This window comes from Monodelphis domestica, chromosome 2 (assembly GCF_027887165.1).
Source record: "Monodelphis domestica isolate mMonDom1 chromosome 2, mMonDom1.pri, whole genome shotgun sequence".
NCBI lineage: Eukaryota > Metazoa > Chordata > Mammalia > Didelphimorphia > Didelphidae > Monodelphis > Monodelphis domestica.
The window spans coordinates 451,581,644-451,598,479 of NC_077228.1; the positions used below are offsets into that span (position 1 = coordinate 451,581,644).

The 16,836-nt window shown below is 36.0% G+C and overlaps 1 protein-coding gene across 9 annotated transcripts in view; it reads right to left on the reverse strand.

Annotated features, from left to right (window-relative positions):
• Positions 1 to 15,222: 15,222 nt before the first annotated feature.
• Positions 15,223 to 16,836, reverse strand: part of LOC100032638 (protein unc-93 homolog A) — a 212,407-nt gene continuing 210,793 nt past the window's right edge. For all 9 annotated transcript variants that reach the window (XM_001381563.4, XM_007484894.3, XM_007484893.3 and 6 more), the window contains one exon: positions 15,223 to 15,567. In XM_001381563.4, the coding sequence (XP_001381600.1) occupies positions 15,317 to 15,567 (251 nt within the window). In that variant the 3' untranslated portion in view covers positions 15,223 to 15,316. The remainder of the gene's footprint in view (positions 15,568 to 16,836) is intronic.

The window sequence follows — 16,836 nt, forward strand, 5'->3', positions numbered from 1 at the left end:
CTATAAAACCCAGTTGGCTTGGGCATATTCATAAATTGGGAATATATTCCCTGGCAACTATCTTATATTTATATAAAACCAAGACACAGTAGAAAACATATTTCAGCGGTCATAATTGATATATATATTTCCCTTGCTCCCAAACATTTTAATTATCACAGTTTATGGCTCCCACTCTCTTATCTACAACTATTTAACACTCAAAACTATTTTAAATCTAACAAAAGTAAGCAAAGAGGGTCTGTTTCATTGGCATGAAAGGGGAAACACAGCCTGGAGGAAGACCACACCAAGGAGTACTGGCAGAAGCCAATGGGAAACCCTACCAGCCTGCTCCTACTACTCTAGGTACTGAACCTGAACCCAAGCCAACCTCAAGACCCTAAGCTCCTGGATAAGCCAATAGCAAAGTACTCCTATGCCCATCCCTTAAAACACTAAGTCCTATTGTGAGTCTGAAGTGAGGTCCCAAGTCCTACCCAGAAAGCATAGGAATAAATGGGCCTTTCCTCAAAATGATAATAGTAGTGATCTAAAATCATTAGCAAGTATCTCCTGAAATGGGGACAAGCTAGAAGCCTTTTCAATAAGATCAGGAATGAAACAAAGATGCCCATTATATCACCAGTATTTAATATTGTCCTAGAAATAATAGCTTTAGCAATAATAGAAGACAAAGAAATTGAAGGAATAAAGCTGTCAATGAGGAAACTAAGCTATCACTCTTTGCAGATGATATGATGGTCTACTAAAAGAAACTAAGAGAACAAACTAAAAATTTCACTGAAATTCTATCTTTAACAAAGTTTCAGGATACAAAATAAGCCTGCATAAATCATCAGCATTCTTGTATATTACCAACAAAATCCAGTAGCAAGAGATAGAAAGAGAAATAACTGTGAGTCTACTTGCCATGACACATACAGGAATTACATGAACACAATTACAAATCACTTTTCACCCAAATAATGTCAGATCTAAACAATTGGAAAAATAATGATTGCTCATGTATAGGCTAAGCTAAAATAATAAAAATGACAAATCAACCTAAATTAATTTATCTATTCAGTGCCTTACCAATCAAACTTATTTTATATAACTAGAAAAAGTAATAATAAAATTATATATAATTAAAAATATATAAAATAAAATTTTATATAACTAGAAAAAGTAATAATAAAATTAATTTGGAATAACAAAAGTTCAAGAATATAAAGAGAATTAATGAAAAAAAATTGTCAAGAAAGGTGGTCTGGCAGTACCAGAATTCAAACTATACTATAAATCAGTTATATTCCAAACAGTCTGGTACTGGTGAGAAATAGAATTATAGATCAATGGATGTAACAGTCAACCCATGTGTATGCACAAGGAAGATGATCAATCTATAAGGATCATATTAGGAAAGCACATACTCAGTCCTGCACATGGCAAGAAAGGCATTGACCTTTGATCCCAGCATTCCTAAGGTTTAGGCGCAAACTCAGGTTTCTTTGTGCTCACCTGGCTAAGGAAATCCATGCCTCTTCCTTGTTGTAATTTACACCTGAACCAATGGCGATCCACTGTGTCTTCATTAATATGTATTATGTACCTTTACATCACAATGCCAATAAATAGGAGCAGCTCACATACAGATGGCCCTTATTATCTCTTTCACCTGTCCCTCTCCTTCCTGGAGCTTGGCCTCTGGCCAAGAAGAGCTTTTCAAATGGAACTTCCTTTATGTTTGTAAAGACCTTTCCTTCTTAATCTCCTAACCTCAAGCCAGTATGATCTGTGCTTAGAGTGCAAGCTCTAATTGATCAGAGGCTGTCCTCTCAGTTGTTTTCTATTCTCATTCTGACTCCCGTGTTGTTGATTTTAAGTTATCTAACTGCCTTATGTTCTTGCGAAGTTAGATAGCTGGGGCTCGCCCTGTGTAGCTTGCTCATTGTTAATATTGCGTTGGTGTCTGGTTTCATTCTTATACATTTCCTCAGTTCCAGCTCTTCCCTCAAGGGTTAATCTACTATCTTTCCTTTCATATAAGGGCTGCTGGACAGCACCTTATAATGGAATAGATTAGATATAATATGCACGGCATATTAACCTTAACCCTAGTGCTTGCTAAACCTAAAGATCCTAGCTTTTGGAATAAGAACTCACTATCTGATTTAAAAAAAAAAACTGCTAAAAAAACTGAAAAACATTATCATAGAAATTAGGTATAGACCAATATCTCATATCCTATGCCAAGATGAGGTCAAAATGGATATATTATTTAGACATAAAGAAAAAAAAGCATAAGTAAATTAGGGGAACACAGAATAGTTTGTCAGATCTTTGGAGAAGAATTTATGACCAAATAATAGAGAGAAAACATTACATGACATGAAATAATTTTATTATGATAAATTTGCAATTTTTGTACAAAAAAAAAATAACCAAAATTAGAATGGAAATAACAAACTGGGAAAAGCTTTCTATACTTTTCAAATTTCTCTAATAAAAGTTTTATTCTTGGAGTCAAGATGGTGGCCTAGAAGGAGCAGAAGTTCAGACCTCTGAATACCCTTCCTTACCGATCACAAACTGAATGCTCCTAGGGGACTGAAAATCAAACCTAACAGCAAGACTTGATTCAAAAGGTACGCCCTCTGAAAACCTAGAATCCATGAACACTCGGGTTTAAGGGGACAGCAGAAGGAAGGTCCCAGGACCCCTCCGCCCACCTACCTGGAGTGATGAGACTCCTGCAGCAGCAGGAACTTCTGGGTGGGCAAAGGTGCTGGTCTGGAGGTGGTACCTTGTGGGCAGGGCTGTGCCAATTTCAGAGCATCCAACACAGACCACAGGGAAGGAGCTAGAGAGGGAGCATAGACATGGCAGCCTGGCCAGAATTGTGGAGATCTTCCATATTTGCTCCAGGCTTCCAGGAGGTTTTGGACTCAGAGCACACCCAGCCCAACTAAGCTGAACTTAATCCCATCAAAAGTCTCCAGAACTCAGGGAAGCCCAGGCTCCACACCCATCCTCATTGACTGCTGGACTTTAAGCCAATCAAAAGCCTCCAGAGGACAGGGAAGCTCAAAACCCCAAAAACCCTCCCCCAGAGACTACACCAAGAGATCTTTTGTTAAAACTCCAAGAGGGGAGACTGACAGAAGGCCCCAAAACCAAAAAAAAAATGAGAGGAGCAAAAGGACAGACAAATATGGGGAGTAAAGAAGGGGTGAATTTGAGCAAACAACAGAAAAAGAAGAAAGAAATTACAATAGACAGCTTCTATTCAGCAAACAGAACAGAGGGGGAAGGATCAGCAAATGATAAATCAGAAATCCCAGCAAATTAGATACAGGCTGTGGAAGAACTCAAAACATAATTAAGAGAGGCTGAAGACAATTGGAAAAAGAACTTAAAAACTAAGATAAATCATCTGGAAACAGAGGCACTTGAACTAAAATGAGAAAATAGTCTCTTGAAAGCCAAAATCAATCAGCTGGAAAATGAGGCAAAGGAAATGAAAGACTAGGTAAAGAGAATGAAAGATGACCTGCAAAGGAAATCAAACCAGAAGGAAAAGGATGACCAAAAAGACAGGGATGAAATCTAGTCTTTAAGAACCAGAATACAACAACTGGAATTAAGTGACCTCACAAGGCAGCAGGACACTATAAAACAAAATCAAAAGAATGAAAAAACTGAGAAAAATATGAAGCATCTCATTCACAAAACAGTTGATTTAGAAAATGATTCGAGAAGAGACAATTTAAGAATCATTGGTCTACCAGAAGACCATGACAAAAGAAAAAACCTGGACATAATACTATAGGAAATTATTCAGGAAAACTGCCCCAATATTCTAGAACAAGAGGAAAAAATGGAGATTGAAAGAATCCAAAGATCACCTCCTGTATTTAATACCCAACTGACAACACCCAGGAATGTTATAGCCAAATTCAAGAACTATCAGACTAAAGAAAGTATATTACAAGCTGCCAAGAAGAAGTCATTCAGGTACCATGGAACCACAGTTAGGATAATACATGATCTGGCTGTATCCACACTGAAGGACCAAAAGGCATGGAATATGATATTCTGGAAAGCAAAGGAATTGGTATACAACCAAGAATCAACAACCCAGGAAAACTGACTATATTCTTACAGGGGAAAGTAGGATCATTCAACACAACAATATGGCAACAAATATGGCAATCTAGGTGAAATGGATGAAAACTTAGAAAAATATAAATAGACTAGGCTAACAGAGGAATAATTAAATTACCTAAACAACCCCATATCAGAAAAAGAAATTGAATAAGCCATCAAAGAACTCCCTAAGAAAAAATCCCCAGGTCAAAATGGATTCACAAATGAATTCTATCAAACATTCAAAGAACAACTAATCCCAATATTATACAAAGTATTTGAAAGAATAAGCCAAGAAGGAGTTCTACCAAATTCATTTTACGATGCAAACATGGTACTGATCTCAAAGCCAGGCAGGTCAAAAACAGAAAGAAAACTACAGACCAATCTCCCTAATGAACATAGATGCAAAAATCTTAAACAGGATACTATCAAAAAGACTTCAGCAAGTGATCAGGAGGGTCATTCACTATGGTCAAGTAGGATTTATACCAGGAATCCAGGGCTGGTTCAATATTAGGAAAACCATCCACATAACTGACCATATCAACAAGCAAACCAACAAAAATCACATGATTATCTCAATAGACGCAGAAAAAGCCTTTGATAAAATACAACAACCATTCCTATTAAAAATACTAGGAAGCATAGGAATAGAAAGGTCTTTCCTAAAAATAATAAACAGTACATATCTAAAACCATCAGTTAACATCATCTGCAATGGGGATAAACTAGAAGCCTTCCCAATAAGATCAGGAGTGAAACAAGGACGCCCATTATCACCCTTATTATTTAACATTGTACTAGAAACAATAGCAGTAGCAATTAGAGAAGGAAAAGAAATTGAAGGTTTTAAACTTGGCAATGAGGAGACCAAGCTATCACTCTTTGCGGATGATATGATGGTAAACTTAAAGAATCCTAGAGAATCAACCAAAAAGCTATTAGAAATAATCAACAACTTTAGCAAAGTAGCAGGATACAAAATAAACCCACATAAGTCATCAGAATTTCTATTTATCTCCAACACATCTCAGCAGCAAGAATTAGAAAGAAAAATTCCATTTAAAATCACCCTAGACAATATAAAATACTTAGGAATCTATCTGCTGAGACAAACACAGGAACTATATGAGTACAACTACAAAATACTCTCCACACCATTAAAACTAGATCTAAACAATTGGAAAAACATTGCTTGCTCATGGGTGGGATTAACTAACATAATAAAAATGATAATCCTACTCAAATTAATCTACTTATTTAGTGCCATATCCATTGAACTACCAAAAAACTTCTTTAGGGAATTAGAAAAAAAAAACATAACAAAGTTCATTTGGAAGAACAAAAGATCAAGGATATCCAGGGAAATCATGAAAAAAAAATGCATAGGAAGGAGAACTTGCAGTCCCAGATCTCAAACTATACTATAAAAAAGTGGTTATCAAAACAATTTGGTACTGGCTAAGAGACAGAAAGGGGATCAGTGGAATAGACTTGGGGTAAATGACTTCAGCAGGACAATCTATGATAAACCCAAAGATCCCAGTTTTTGGAATCAAAACCCACTTTTTCATAAAAACTGCTGGGAAAATTGGAAGACATTATGGGAGAGATTAGATTTGGATCAACATCTCACACCCTACACCAAGATAAACTCAGAATGAGTGAATGACCTGAATGTAAAGAGGAAACTATAAGCAAATTAAGCAAACACAGAATAGTATATTTGTCAGATCTTTGGGAAAGAAAGACTTTAAAACCAAGCAAGAATTAGAAAAAAATCACAAAGTGTAAAATCAATAATTTTGATTACATCAAATTAAAAAGTTTTTGTACAAACAAAACTAATGCTTCCAAAATTAGAAGGGAAGCAACAATTTGGGAAAAATCTTCATGACAAAAACGTCTGAGAAAGGTCTAATTACTCAAATTTATAAAGAGCTAAACCAGTTGTACAAAAAAATCAAGCCATTCTCCAATTGAAAAATGGGCAAAGGACATGAATAGGCAATTTTCAGTTAAAGAAATCAAAACTATTAATAAGCACAGGAAAAGTGCTCTAAATCTCTTGTAATCAGAGAGATGCAAATCAAAACAACTCTGAGGTATCACCTCACACCTAGCAAATTGGTTAACATGTCAGAAAAGGAAAGTAATAAAGTTGGAGGGGGTGTGGCAAAGTCGGGACATTAATTCATTGCTGGTGGAGCTGTGAATTGATCCAACCATTCTGGAAGGCAATTTGGAACTATGCCCAAAGGGCACTAAAAAACTGTCTGCCCTTTGATCCAGTCATAGCACTGCTGGGTTTGTACCCAAAAGTGATAATAAGGAAAAAGTCATGGACAAAAATATTCATAGCTGTACTCTTTGTGGTGGCAAAAAATTGGAAAATGAGGGGATACCCTTCAGTTGGAGAATGGCTGAACAAATTGTGGTATATATTGGTGATGGAATACTATTGTTCTCAAAGGAATAATAAAGTGGAGGAATTCCATGGTGACTGGAACAACCTCCAGGAATTGATGCAGAGTGAGAGGAGCAGAACCAGGAAAACATTGTACACAGAGACTGATACACTGTGGTACAATCGAATGTAATGCACTTCTCCATTAGTGGTAATGCAATGACCCTGAATAACCCAGAGGAATCTACAAGAAAAAGCACTATCCATGTCTTGAGGAAACACTGTGGGAATAAAAACACCAAAGAAAAACAACTGCTTGAATACATGGGTTGAAGGCATATTGTTGGGGATATAGACTCTAAATGAGCATCCTAGTGTAAACAACAACAAGGAAATGAGTTCTGATCAAGGACACATGTAATACCCAATGAAATTGCATGTTGGCTGTGGGAAGAGTGGGTGGAGCAGAAGGAGGGAAATAATGTGATCATTGTAACCAAGGAATAATGTTGTAAATTGACTAAATAAACTTATTCAAATGGAAATAAAAACAATCAACTTAAAAAAAATAAAAAACAATCCCTACTCAAAAAAAATTCTATTCTTCAAATATAGAGAAAATTAATTTAAATTTATGAGAATATCAGTTATTCCCCAATTGACAAATGGTCAAAGGGTATGAACAAGCAGTTTTCAGATGAAGGAATCAAAGCTATCAATAATCATGTGAAAAAATATTCTAAATCACTCTTGATTAGAGAAGTGCAAATTAAAACAACTCTGAGATACCATCTCACACCTATTAGATTGACTAATATGATAGGAAAGGAAAGTGATAGATGTTGGAAGGGATATGGCAAAATAGGGATACTAATGCATTGTTGGTGGAATTGGAAACTGATCCATCCTGGGGGACAATTTGGAACTATTTCCAAAGGCTTATAAAACTGAAAACACTTTGATCCTGCAACAACACTACTAGATCTGTATCTAAAGAGATTTTTTTTAATGGTGAGGAAGGAGCTACTTGTACAAAAAATTTTATAACTGCTCTTTTTGTGGTGACAAAGAATTGTAAATTGAGGAGATACCCTCAATTGAGGAATGGTTGAACAAATTGTAGTATATGGTGGTGATGGAAAACTCTTGTGTTATAAGAAATAATGAGCAGGATGGTTTCAGAAAAAAGCTGGAAAGACTTACGTGAACTGATACAGAGTGAAATAAGCAGAATCAGTAGGACATTGTACAAAGTAATAGCAATTTGTACAATGTTCAACTGTGAAAGATTTATCTACTCCCAGTAATACAATGATCCAGGACACTTCTGAAGGGTTTATGACAAAGAATGCTATCTACCCTCCCCCAAGAAATAAATGTTGAAGTAGGAATGCAGATGAAAGCATTGGGTATTTGTTTTGGGGTTTTGGTTTTATGCGAGTATTTTCTTTCAAAAATGAACAATATGGAAATATGTTTTGTATGACAATACATGTGTAACCCCAAATAAAAATATGAATAAATTAAAGTAAAAAACTTAATTCTTTATTAGTCATTGTTGTAAAAATTCAGTTTTGCATGATAATACATGTATAACCCAAATCAAATTGCTTACTGGTATAAGGGTTAGCATTGGTGATCGCCAAAAATTGTAATTAACCCTTAAGTCCCAAGATTGTTAATAGCTAGATTTATTAATAAGAAAAAGAAAATAAGAGAGGAATATAGAAAGGAGGTGAAGAATTTCCTAGCCTAATAATCCATAGTCTAAGAACTCAGTGCCTGTCTATGAATCCTAGCCTCAGAAAATACCTGCTCTTTCCCCCCACCCCCCCAGCTTCCTGCTGGGTCTCATCTTGTAAATTCTTACTGCACCAGCTCTCTTACATCACTCCCCAGGAGTCAATCACAATCCCTCAATTAAGCTGGCACCACCCAGGGGGGCAGTGCCCTGTTTACTGATTGACCCAAATTCAAAACAAATGAAAGGGAAATCTAAATCTCTGATTGATGAAATAAAAATACAAATTCCCTTCTCATACTGGGAAGGGGGAGGTAAGGTAGGGAGGGAGATGATTTGGATCTTATAATTTCAGAAAATATATTTTGAAAATTGTTATTACATGTAATTTGGGAAATAAAATGTCTTTAAAATAAAAAATTAAATCAAAAATTAAAAAAAAATTAAAATAAGCCTTTTGGGGGAAGAGAGAAATATCTTGGAACTTAATTTCCTCACCCAGGACTAAAAATAACTTTGAATACAGGCTTCTAGTCTCCCTTTCTTTGCCTATTTTCTTTCTGGATCTTAGAAAATTAACTAAGCTAAGACTTTGTGAGCTTTGTAAGGTCAGGAGAATAAGCCATCCAAAGGTCCGGGAGCTGGAGTTCATGCCAGAAGTTTAAATCTTGTGAGGAGTGAAATCTTAAGTAACCTGGTTGGCCTAGTGTAGAAATGGATTGAAGGTAGCCAAGAGAGAGTGACAGCAGTTCATCCACCAACTATGTCACATTCAGAAAAGAATTCAGTGGGGTGAATACTACGCAGAACCTGCCTTAATGTTGAGTCTGTTTTTCACACAAATTGAGATGGCATGAGAGAGGTGATGTCTTTAGCTTCTCAGTAATCTGTTTTTGTATAAGCTTGGTCTCCTTTTTGTAACAATTTGTTAATTGCTTAAAGATTTTGAGGATGCCAGCCAATGCTACAGATTACATAAGGAAGATACTAAATATAATTGGCAATTGACATTGGAGAAAAAAAATATACCAAAATATGGGGCTCAAGAATCCCTCATGGGTAATCTGACAATCACTGAAGAAGAGATATAGACCTGCTCTGGGGAAGTCAACTTAATAGCTCAAGCAGAAATTGGGAGGATGACTAGAGTTTACCTGAGCTAAATATAAAAAGCTTTATCACTAATGGAATGTTTTGTCACCTTTAAAAGAAATTTTAAGCATAGCATACCTTTGGGACAAATAGTTTCTTAATGGGATTTCCTAAAGCCCAGGAAATAAAAGTAGTCTATTGAATGACCCTACTTCTAGCTGAATAATTTGGCCAAGCTTCTAAGAATGCCCCCTACTGCCTATATGAACTCATAATACTCAAGGGTCCACTCTCAGGGGGCAGTGAATGGTGAGGGAAGGTTCCCAAAGGCACCATTTGCCAGTCATGAATCACACACAAAGCTGGGGACAAACAGTCTATGTATGACTGCTATCTCAACCACTGAGTAGTTCCATAAGATCATAGAATGTCAGAGCTGAATTATTCATGATTATCTAACATACTACAGTGGGAAGAACAATGGATTTGACATCAGAGGCCCCCAGTTCAATCTCTGACTTGAGTGATGATAGCTGGAGTGGAGGCAGCATGTTGTGGAAATTGCCCAGAATCATCCCGATTCTTTCTCTGCATGTTCTGCAGCTTATCAACGTCTTTCCTAAAAAGTGTTGCCCAGAACAGAACACATTAATTCAGATGTCTGGATAGAGTATATTGAGGACTTGTTAGTCCTGTCTGACTCTGTATGTGGTTTTTTTGTCAAAGACACTAAAGTAGTTTTCAATTTCCTTCTCCAGCTTATTTGAAAGATGAGGAAACTGAGGCAAAGATTTGGGTGAAGTGACTTACCCTGGGTTATACAGCTATTTTCTGAGGCCAGATTTGAGCTCAGGAAAGTGTCTTCCTGACCCTGGATTTGGCTCACTATCCATCACTGTGTCCCCTAATTGCTCATATTTAGAAGACTCACATTCTTAATCCTTGATAGTGTACGTTTCTTTTTTAAATTTTTTTTAAATTTAAAACCCTTACCTTCCATCTTGGAATCAATATTATGTATTGGCTCCAAGGCAGAAGAGTGGTAAGGGCTAGGCAATGGGGGTCAAGTGACTTGCCCAGGGTCACACAGCTGGGAAGTGTCTGAGGCCAGATTTGAACCTAGGACCTCCCATCTCTAGGCCTGGCTCTCAATCCACTGAGCTACCCAGCTGCCCCCGATAGTGTACTTTTCTTAATGAAACCAAAGAGGGTCTTCATTTTTCTTGACTCTTTTATTATACTTTTAACCTGTATTGACCTTTCCAACTGCTAAAACTAAGGTTAGCAAATCCTGCATGATGACTGTTTTAGTATGGCCTACAATAAAAATTTATTTTAAAATGTAAAAACCATTCTTAGGTCATAAGTGTACAAAAGCAGAACGGGATTTGGCTCTCTGGCCATAATATTCTGATCTCTGCATTAAAATAAAAAAGGTTGTTGTTGTTGTTTTTTCAAAGAAACTGTTGTTTAGCCATGCATGCTTCCTCCCAAATTATAAACTTGATTTTCTTGAATTCATGCCAGATTTTATATTTATCTGCCAAAAATTTTATTAATCATACATTTGACACTCCTTTCCTCTTCTTGCCATTTGTAATCATGATAAGTTTGCCATCATTGCCATCATCCAAGTCACAGATAAAAATTCTATCTTTGTGCTCTTTCCCCAAAGATCCTATTGCAAAAGCATATGGTTCTTAGAGAGGGAAAAATCTACATCATCTCATTCTTGCCCAAATGATCATAACTCCATGCCCAGAGAAATTATAATTCTAAAAACATGAGAGCATGATGTGACCCTAGTGGGGAAAAATCAGGAAGTTGGCATACAAAACTGGTTACCTCAGTTTCCCTTCAAATATGAAAACATTCTAGTTGTTACTATGGCAAAACTTGGTAAAGATAAAAAGCTAGATAAATCCCTATTGACAACTCTCCATCGTACCAATGCAGATTCTTGGGCAGTCCACTGAAGACCTCTTTCTAAATTGATATTGACCCATTAGTGACTACACTTTGAAACTGGCTATTCAAGTTCCCAAATCGCCTTGAGTATTCTTATGTAGTCTACCTCTCTCCATCATGTATACAAGTATAGTATGAAAGACTTTGTTAAATGTGGTGTAAAATCTGGTTGTAGCATATTTACACCATTCCCCTGTGCAAGCAGTATAGTATGTTGTTATAATCTATTCTTGGTGAAAGCATACTGGCTCTTTGTGATCTTTGGATCTTTTTTTTCTCGCTCATTCAATCAACAGCATTTATGAAGCATCTCCTCTATGCCAGGCACTGTGCTAGATGTTGGGATATAAATACAAGAAGGAAACACTGAAGGAGCTGGTGTTCTACCAGTAACTCTTTTAAAATACTGTTTCAAATACCAGTAGTAGGATTGCATCCCAAAGAAATAAAAAAAATGGAAAAGGATCTACTAATACAAAAATATTTATAACAGCCCTTTGGGGAGTAGCAAAGAATTGGAAATTATGGGGATGTATATCAATTTGGAAACAGTTGAGCACATCGTGGTATAGGATGGTCACGGAATACAATTGTGCTATAAGAAATGATGAACAGGATGGTTTCAGAAAAAGATGGAAGGACCTCCATGAACCAATGCAGAGTAAAATAAGCAGAAGCATCAGAACACTGTACACAGTAACAGCAATATTGTGGAATGTATCAGCTGGGAAAGATTTAGCTACTATCAGCAATGCAATGATCCAGGATGATTCTGAGGGACTTATGACCAAGAATGTTCTCCACATTCAAAAGAACCTGTTGGAGTCAGAATACAGATGAAAGCATACAATTTTTCACTTTAGTTTATTTAGGTTTTTGTTTGGTGATTTTGGTTTTATATGATTATTCTCTTACAAAAAATGAATAATATGGAAATATGTTTGCATTATAATACATGGATAACCCAGATAAAATTGCTTTCCAAATTCAGGAAAGGGGACATAAATGAGGGAGGGGAACAATTGGGATCCTAGAATTTTGAAAAACTTATGTGGACATTTGTTATCACACTTGGTAAAATATCTTCATAATAAAAAAATAAAATATAAAAATATTGTTTCATATTTAGGCAAGAATCACAGTCTAGCCTCCTGGTCTACATTTGTAGACTATGTTCTCTTTCTATTTCTTAAAGAACAAAGTTTGCCCTTCTTTAATACTCTAAAATCTCTCCCATTATCTCAGGTGTTTTCAAAATCACAGCCAATGAATGGCTCAGCAATCACATCTGTCTCTTCCTTCCATACTGTTATATATTGTTCATTTGTCTCTGTTAACCAGAGTTCTTCAGGGTCAGCTAAGTTTTTTCTTGAAATCTTCCTATGTGTCTTCCTTACACTTAAATCGATTGACCAAGATGTCGTGATCAAGCCTCTACCATATGGCTAGGAATAGAAAGACAAATATGAAACTGTCTCATTTATCCATCAAGAGCATGAGGAAGGTGGATGGTAGAGGAAGAAATGAAAGAGCAACGTTAAGTACCCTTGTAACTGAATTGGCACTCCAACTTACAAATGAAAATCTTTCCCTTTAAATATTTATCCATATTGTTGCTGCTTTTGTTGCCCAGTCATTTCAGTCATGGCTGACTCTTTGTGACCCCATTTAGGGTTTTCCTGATAAATGTACTGGAGGGGTTTGCCATTTCCCTCTCCAACCCATTTTATAGATGAGCAAACTAAGGCAAACAGAGTTAAGTGATTTACCCAGAATCACATAGCTAGTAAATGACTGAGACAAGATTTGAATGTTCCTGATTCCAGCCTTTGCAAGCTATTTATTGGGCCACCTAATTGCCCCTATTTCTATGAGTATGTTACTTAAAACTGCAAGTAAGCAAGAATTATTTGCTATAATGAGGATCCATGTCCTTAAGTGCAAAATTTGAGAAAGTGACACTTATTCTTTAGACATTTTTCCTCTGAGTAGAAGTTTGAGATAAATCCTAGAGCTGAGAGACTATAAAATTTAATTTTCTTCTAGAGTATAAATGAAAAATTTGTGTATACTGTTTTTCTGTCCTTACTATTAAGAAGATGAAGAAGATGGAAATGAAATGAAATCATTTCTGAAGAAGCTGTTACCACTTTTAATAGCTTTTAAAAGTTGTTTTACATTTGTCTCATTTGATCTTCATAACAACCCTGTGAGAGAGGTGCTATTATTATCCTTATTTTCTAGATGAAGAAACTGAGGAAGATAGACGTTGAATTTGCCAGGGGTCACATGCTAGGAACTGTCTAAAGTCATCTCTGAACTCAGCTCTTCCTGACGCTAAGACCAAAACTCTTACTTACTGTACCACCTACCTGGCTGCCTCATGAAATTGATTTTTGAAGAACCTGTGTCCTGTAGGACTGTGTTTTCAGAAATTAAGAGAAGATATTTGTGGTGACTTGGGGTAATGTTTCTCATAGTAAAAATACTGTAAAAGATCATTTATGTCTTTATGTTATCATTGCTTACACTGCTGATTAAGTGTATAGCTAATGCTTTTGAACTTAAACATAGGAGATTAATGGTTTTTATATAAAAGCAATCATTTATAGGAAAAGAGATTTCTCTAGTCTATTAAATAATACTTAATGAATTGGATGGAGGACCAAACTAATTAATTAATGAGAAAGAAGATGTTATTTTATTATTAAGAAAATGCCCAAAAATACCACTCTGATCGTCCTTGAGGTCAGCATAACAAAATTGAATTTGTATAAAAGTAAAACATAAGGCTGAGAGGTGACCTATAAATGAACGTGACCAATCCCAAGACCCTTAAAATTCAGACAAACATACACTCTCTCTCTCTCTCTCTCTCTCTCACACACACACACACACAAACACACACAAACACACCCCACACAAACTCTAAACATGACAATCTCCTAATAATCAAACTGACAGAGGTTGGCCAAAGAGGGTTGAGGCATATTTCCAACTGTGATTTTTAAATCTCCATCTTGCTTGGTCTAGCACCCAAAATTGTGCACACCCACACTACACGGGCATGTGCTAGTCAATGGCAAATCAGAAATAACTAACTGCCCAACTGGGATGTCCCAAACCAAGCTTGAGCCACCATTGGCATGTGTGAGGCACAGGAAGTGAGGTAGAGAACAGCCTCTGGAGTTTGCTCACTTCCTGTGGACAGGGCTAGGCGCCAGTTCATTCTAGGAGCTCTAGCAGGGAGGAGACCCGCAGGCAGCTTTCCTTCAGATCGGTCACATGAGTCAAAGGACTGGTTCCCTTCTCTGCCTTGGCCTTCTAAGGCCTAAACTCCCTCTGGCTCTGCCAGAAGGTTGCATTAACCTCTTTCCTTGTCCCCTTCTTTCCTTCTGTCTCTCTCCTTCTTTTTTACTCCCATTGTAATTAAACTGCCATAAAACTCCATTCTGACTTGAGTGTTTCATTTAGGATTTAAAATTCATAAGTAAAATCCTTGGCGACCTTAAACTAATATATATCAGTCTAATAAAAGTGATTTCATTATCATACAACAATGATCCACAAAAAAGTGGAATATGAAATATCATGGAAGAATTATATAATAAAAGGAAGTGGATCAATGAAATAGCAAGCAGAAGGGAAAAGATGAGGAGCCCTAATGCTCCTAGTATCCAATGCCCACCTTTCCTCCATTATAAAAAGATCCAAATGAATGTTTCTAGAGCATTGAATAAATTCCTTGTGTTAGATCTATGGGAGACTATGATCAAGGATTACATAGGATAAAAAGGCATGATCTGAATCAATGGAGGGAGGGAAAATACATCCATGAGATCATAAGATCAATATTGTTACCAATAATGAAATTGTTCTGAAAAAAAAAACATTTAATATTTTGGTGCTGCTATGGAGAAAACCATTCTGAAGGCTTCTTACTCTTTCTTCTCAAGCACCTCATCATTTTCATGCTATGCAATATCTGGTATTTCTTTTCTTTGATTTAAGTCTTTTTCAACAAAAGGCTGGTCTTGTTCCAGGCATTCAACAGTCCCATATAATGCCACTGACAAGAACAGTATTACCATTAGGATATATAGCTTCATGCTGACACATAATGATGTGCTATATCCAAAAGCAATGACAAATCCAAGGGATTCCCAAAGACGGTAATTGGCAAAAGCAGCTTCCTTGTTCTTCACAAATAAGTCTCCATAGATAGCTATTGGGAAAAAAAGAAACAAATGATGAATCTGTTCTGAAAAGGTGCTTTCAAAAATTATTTCTAAGACTAGAAACCCATATTCCCCAGATATTCTCATCTAAATTTTTTTTTCTATTTTGGCACTAGAACAAAAATTATTGATATATGTTCAAGTTACTTTTTCCATGTTTCTCTAGGGGTGGAAAATAATAACATGTTATATCATTATCTGGTCAAACATAATATCTCAAAAAACAAGGACAAATAAAAGAAGCCATAATAACACTTAGTAGCATGCATTTACCCATTAATTCATAGATTCATAAATCTACTTATATTTTAATTCCATGTTCAAGAACTTTGAATTCTCTGTATTGGATCTTAATCTTTTATATTTGCATCTTTCTCTATGCTTTATGAGCCAGTACCATGACTCTTTGTGCGTAGCAGTAGTTTTAATTTCTAGATATACATATAGGTAGGATATTATGCTGCCCTCCAAAAAAATTCATGTTCTTAAAATAATATCACATCTCCTTTAGAGGACAGCTAGCCGTGCTAGCTGCTAATCTAGGGTGAAGGAGGTATATTTTCCTTACTATTAGAAACAAAGAAAAAATATTCTCTGAGAGGGTAAGGGGTGTTTATCGAAGCTCAGTGTTCCTATAGCTTTGTCAAATTGAGTCCTTGTTTTGAAAATAAAAAATGAAAACTAAACAGAAACCAATCATAACACTACAAATAAAAACTAGTAGAATGGGAAGTTCAATTCCATGAAAAAGGAGGCAGTATGAACATGATGTCATTTCTTACGAATATCCTGAGATCACCAATATTGGCTAATGAGACCCCTATAACTGTTAAATTTTCCTCAATTATTGTTATTGTGATTCCTACTCCATTCTCACACTGTGGTTTACTCTAGGAAAAAATATTTAAAATATCAGAAAATTTCGTATACTATTTTAAGAGATATGACATGGGATTAAAGAAAAAACTGTTCCCTCTCCAAAGTTACAGAGGTTTGAGGGGAATCAGGTTTAGAATGGAGCAACTAACAGCGAAAAACCAGAAGGAAAAACCAGGTTCTTTTTTTTTTAATCATGTAAAACACTTCCATATTGCTCATTGTTGTAGGAGCACACTCATAAAAATCCAAAATCTTATTTTAAGATGTTAATAAATACACTGATATGAAAGATAGCATGCTTTGATCCACATCCATCTGACTCCAACAGTTCTTTCCCTAGGAGTGGATAGCATTTCCCATTATAACTCTTTCAGAAT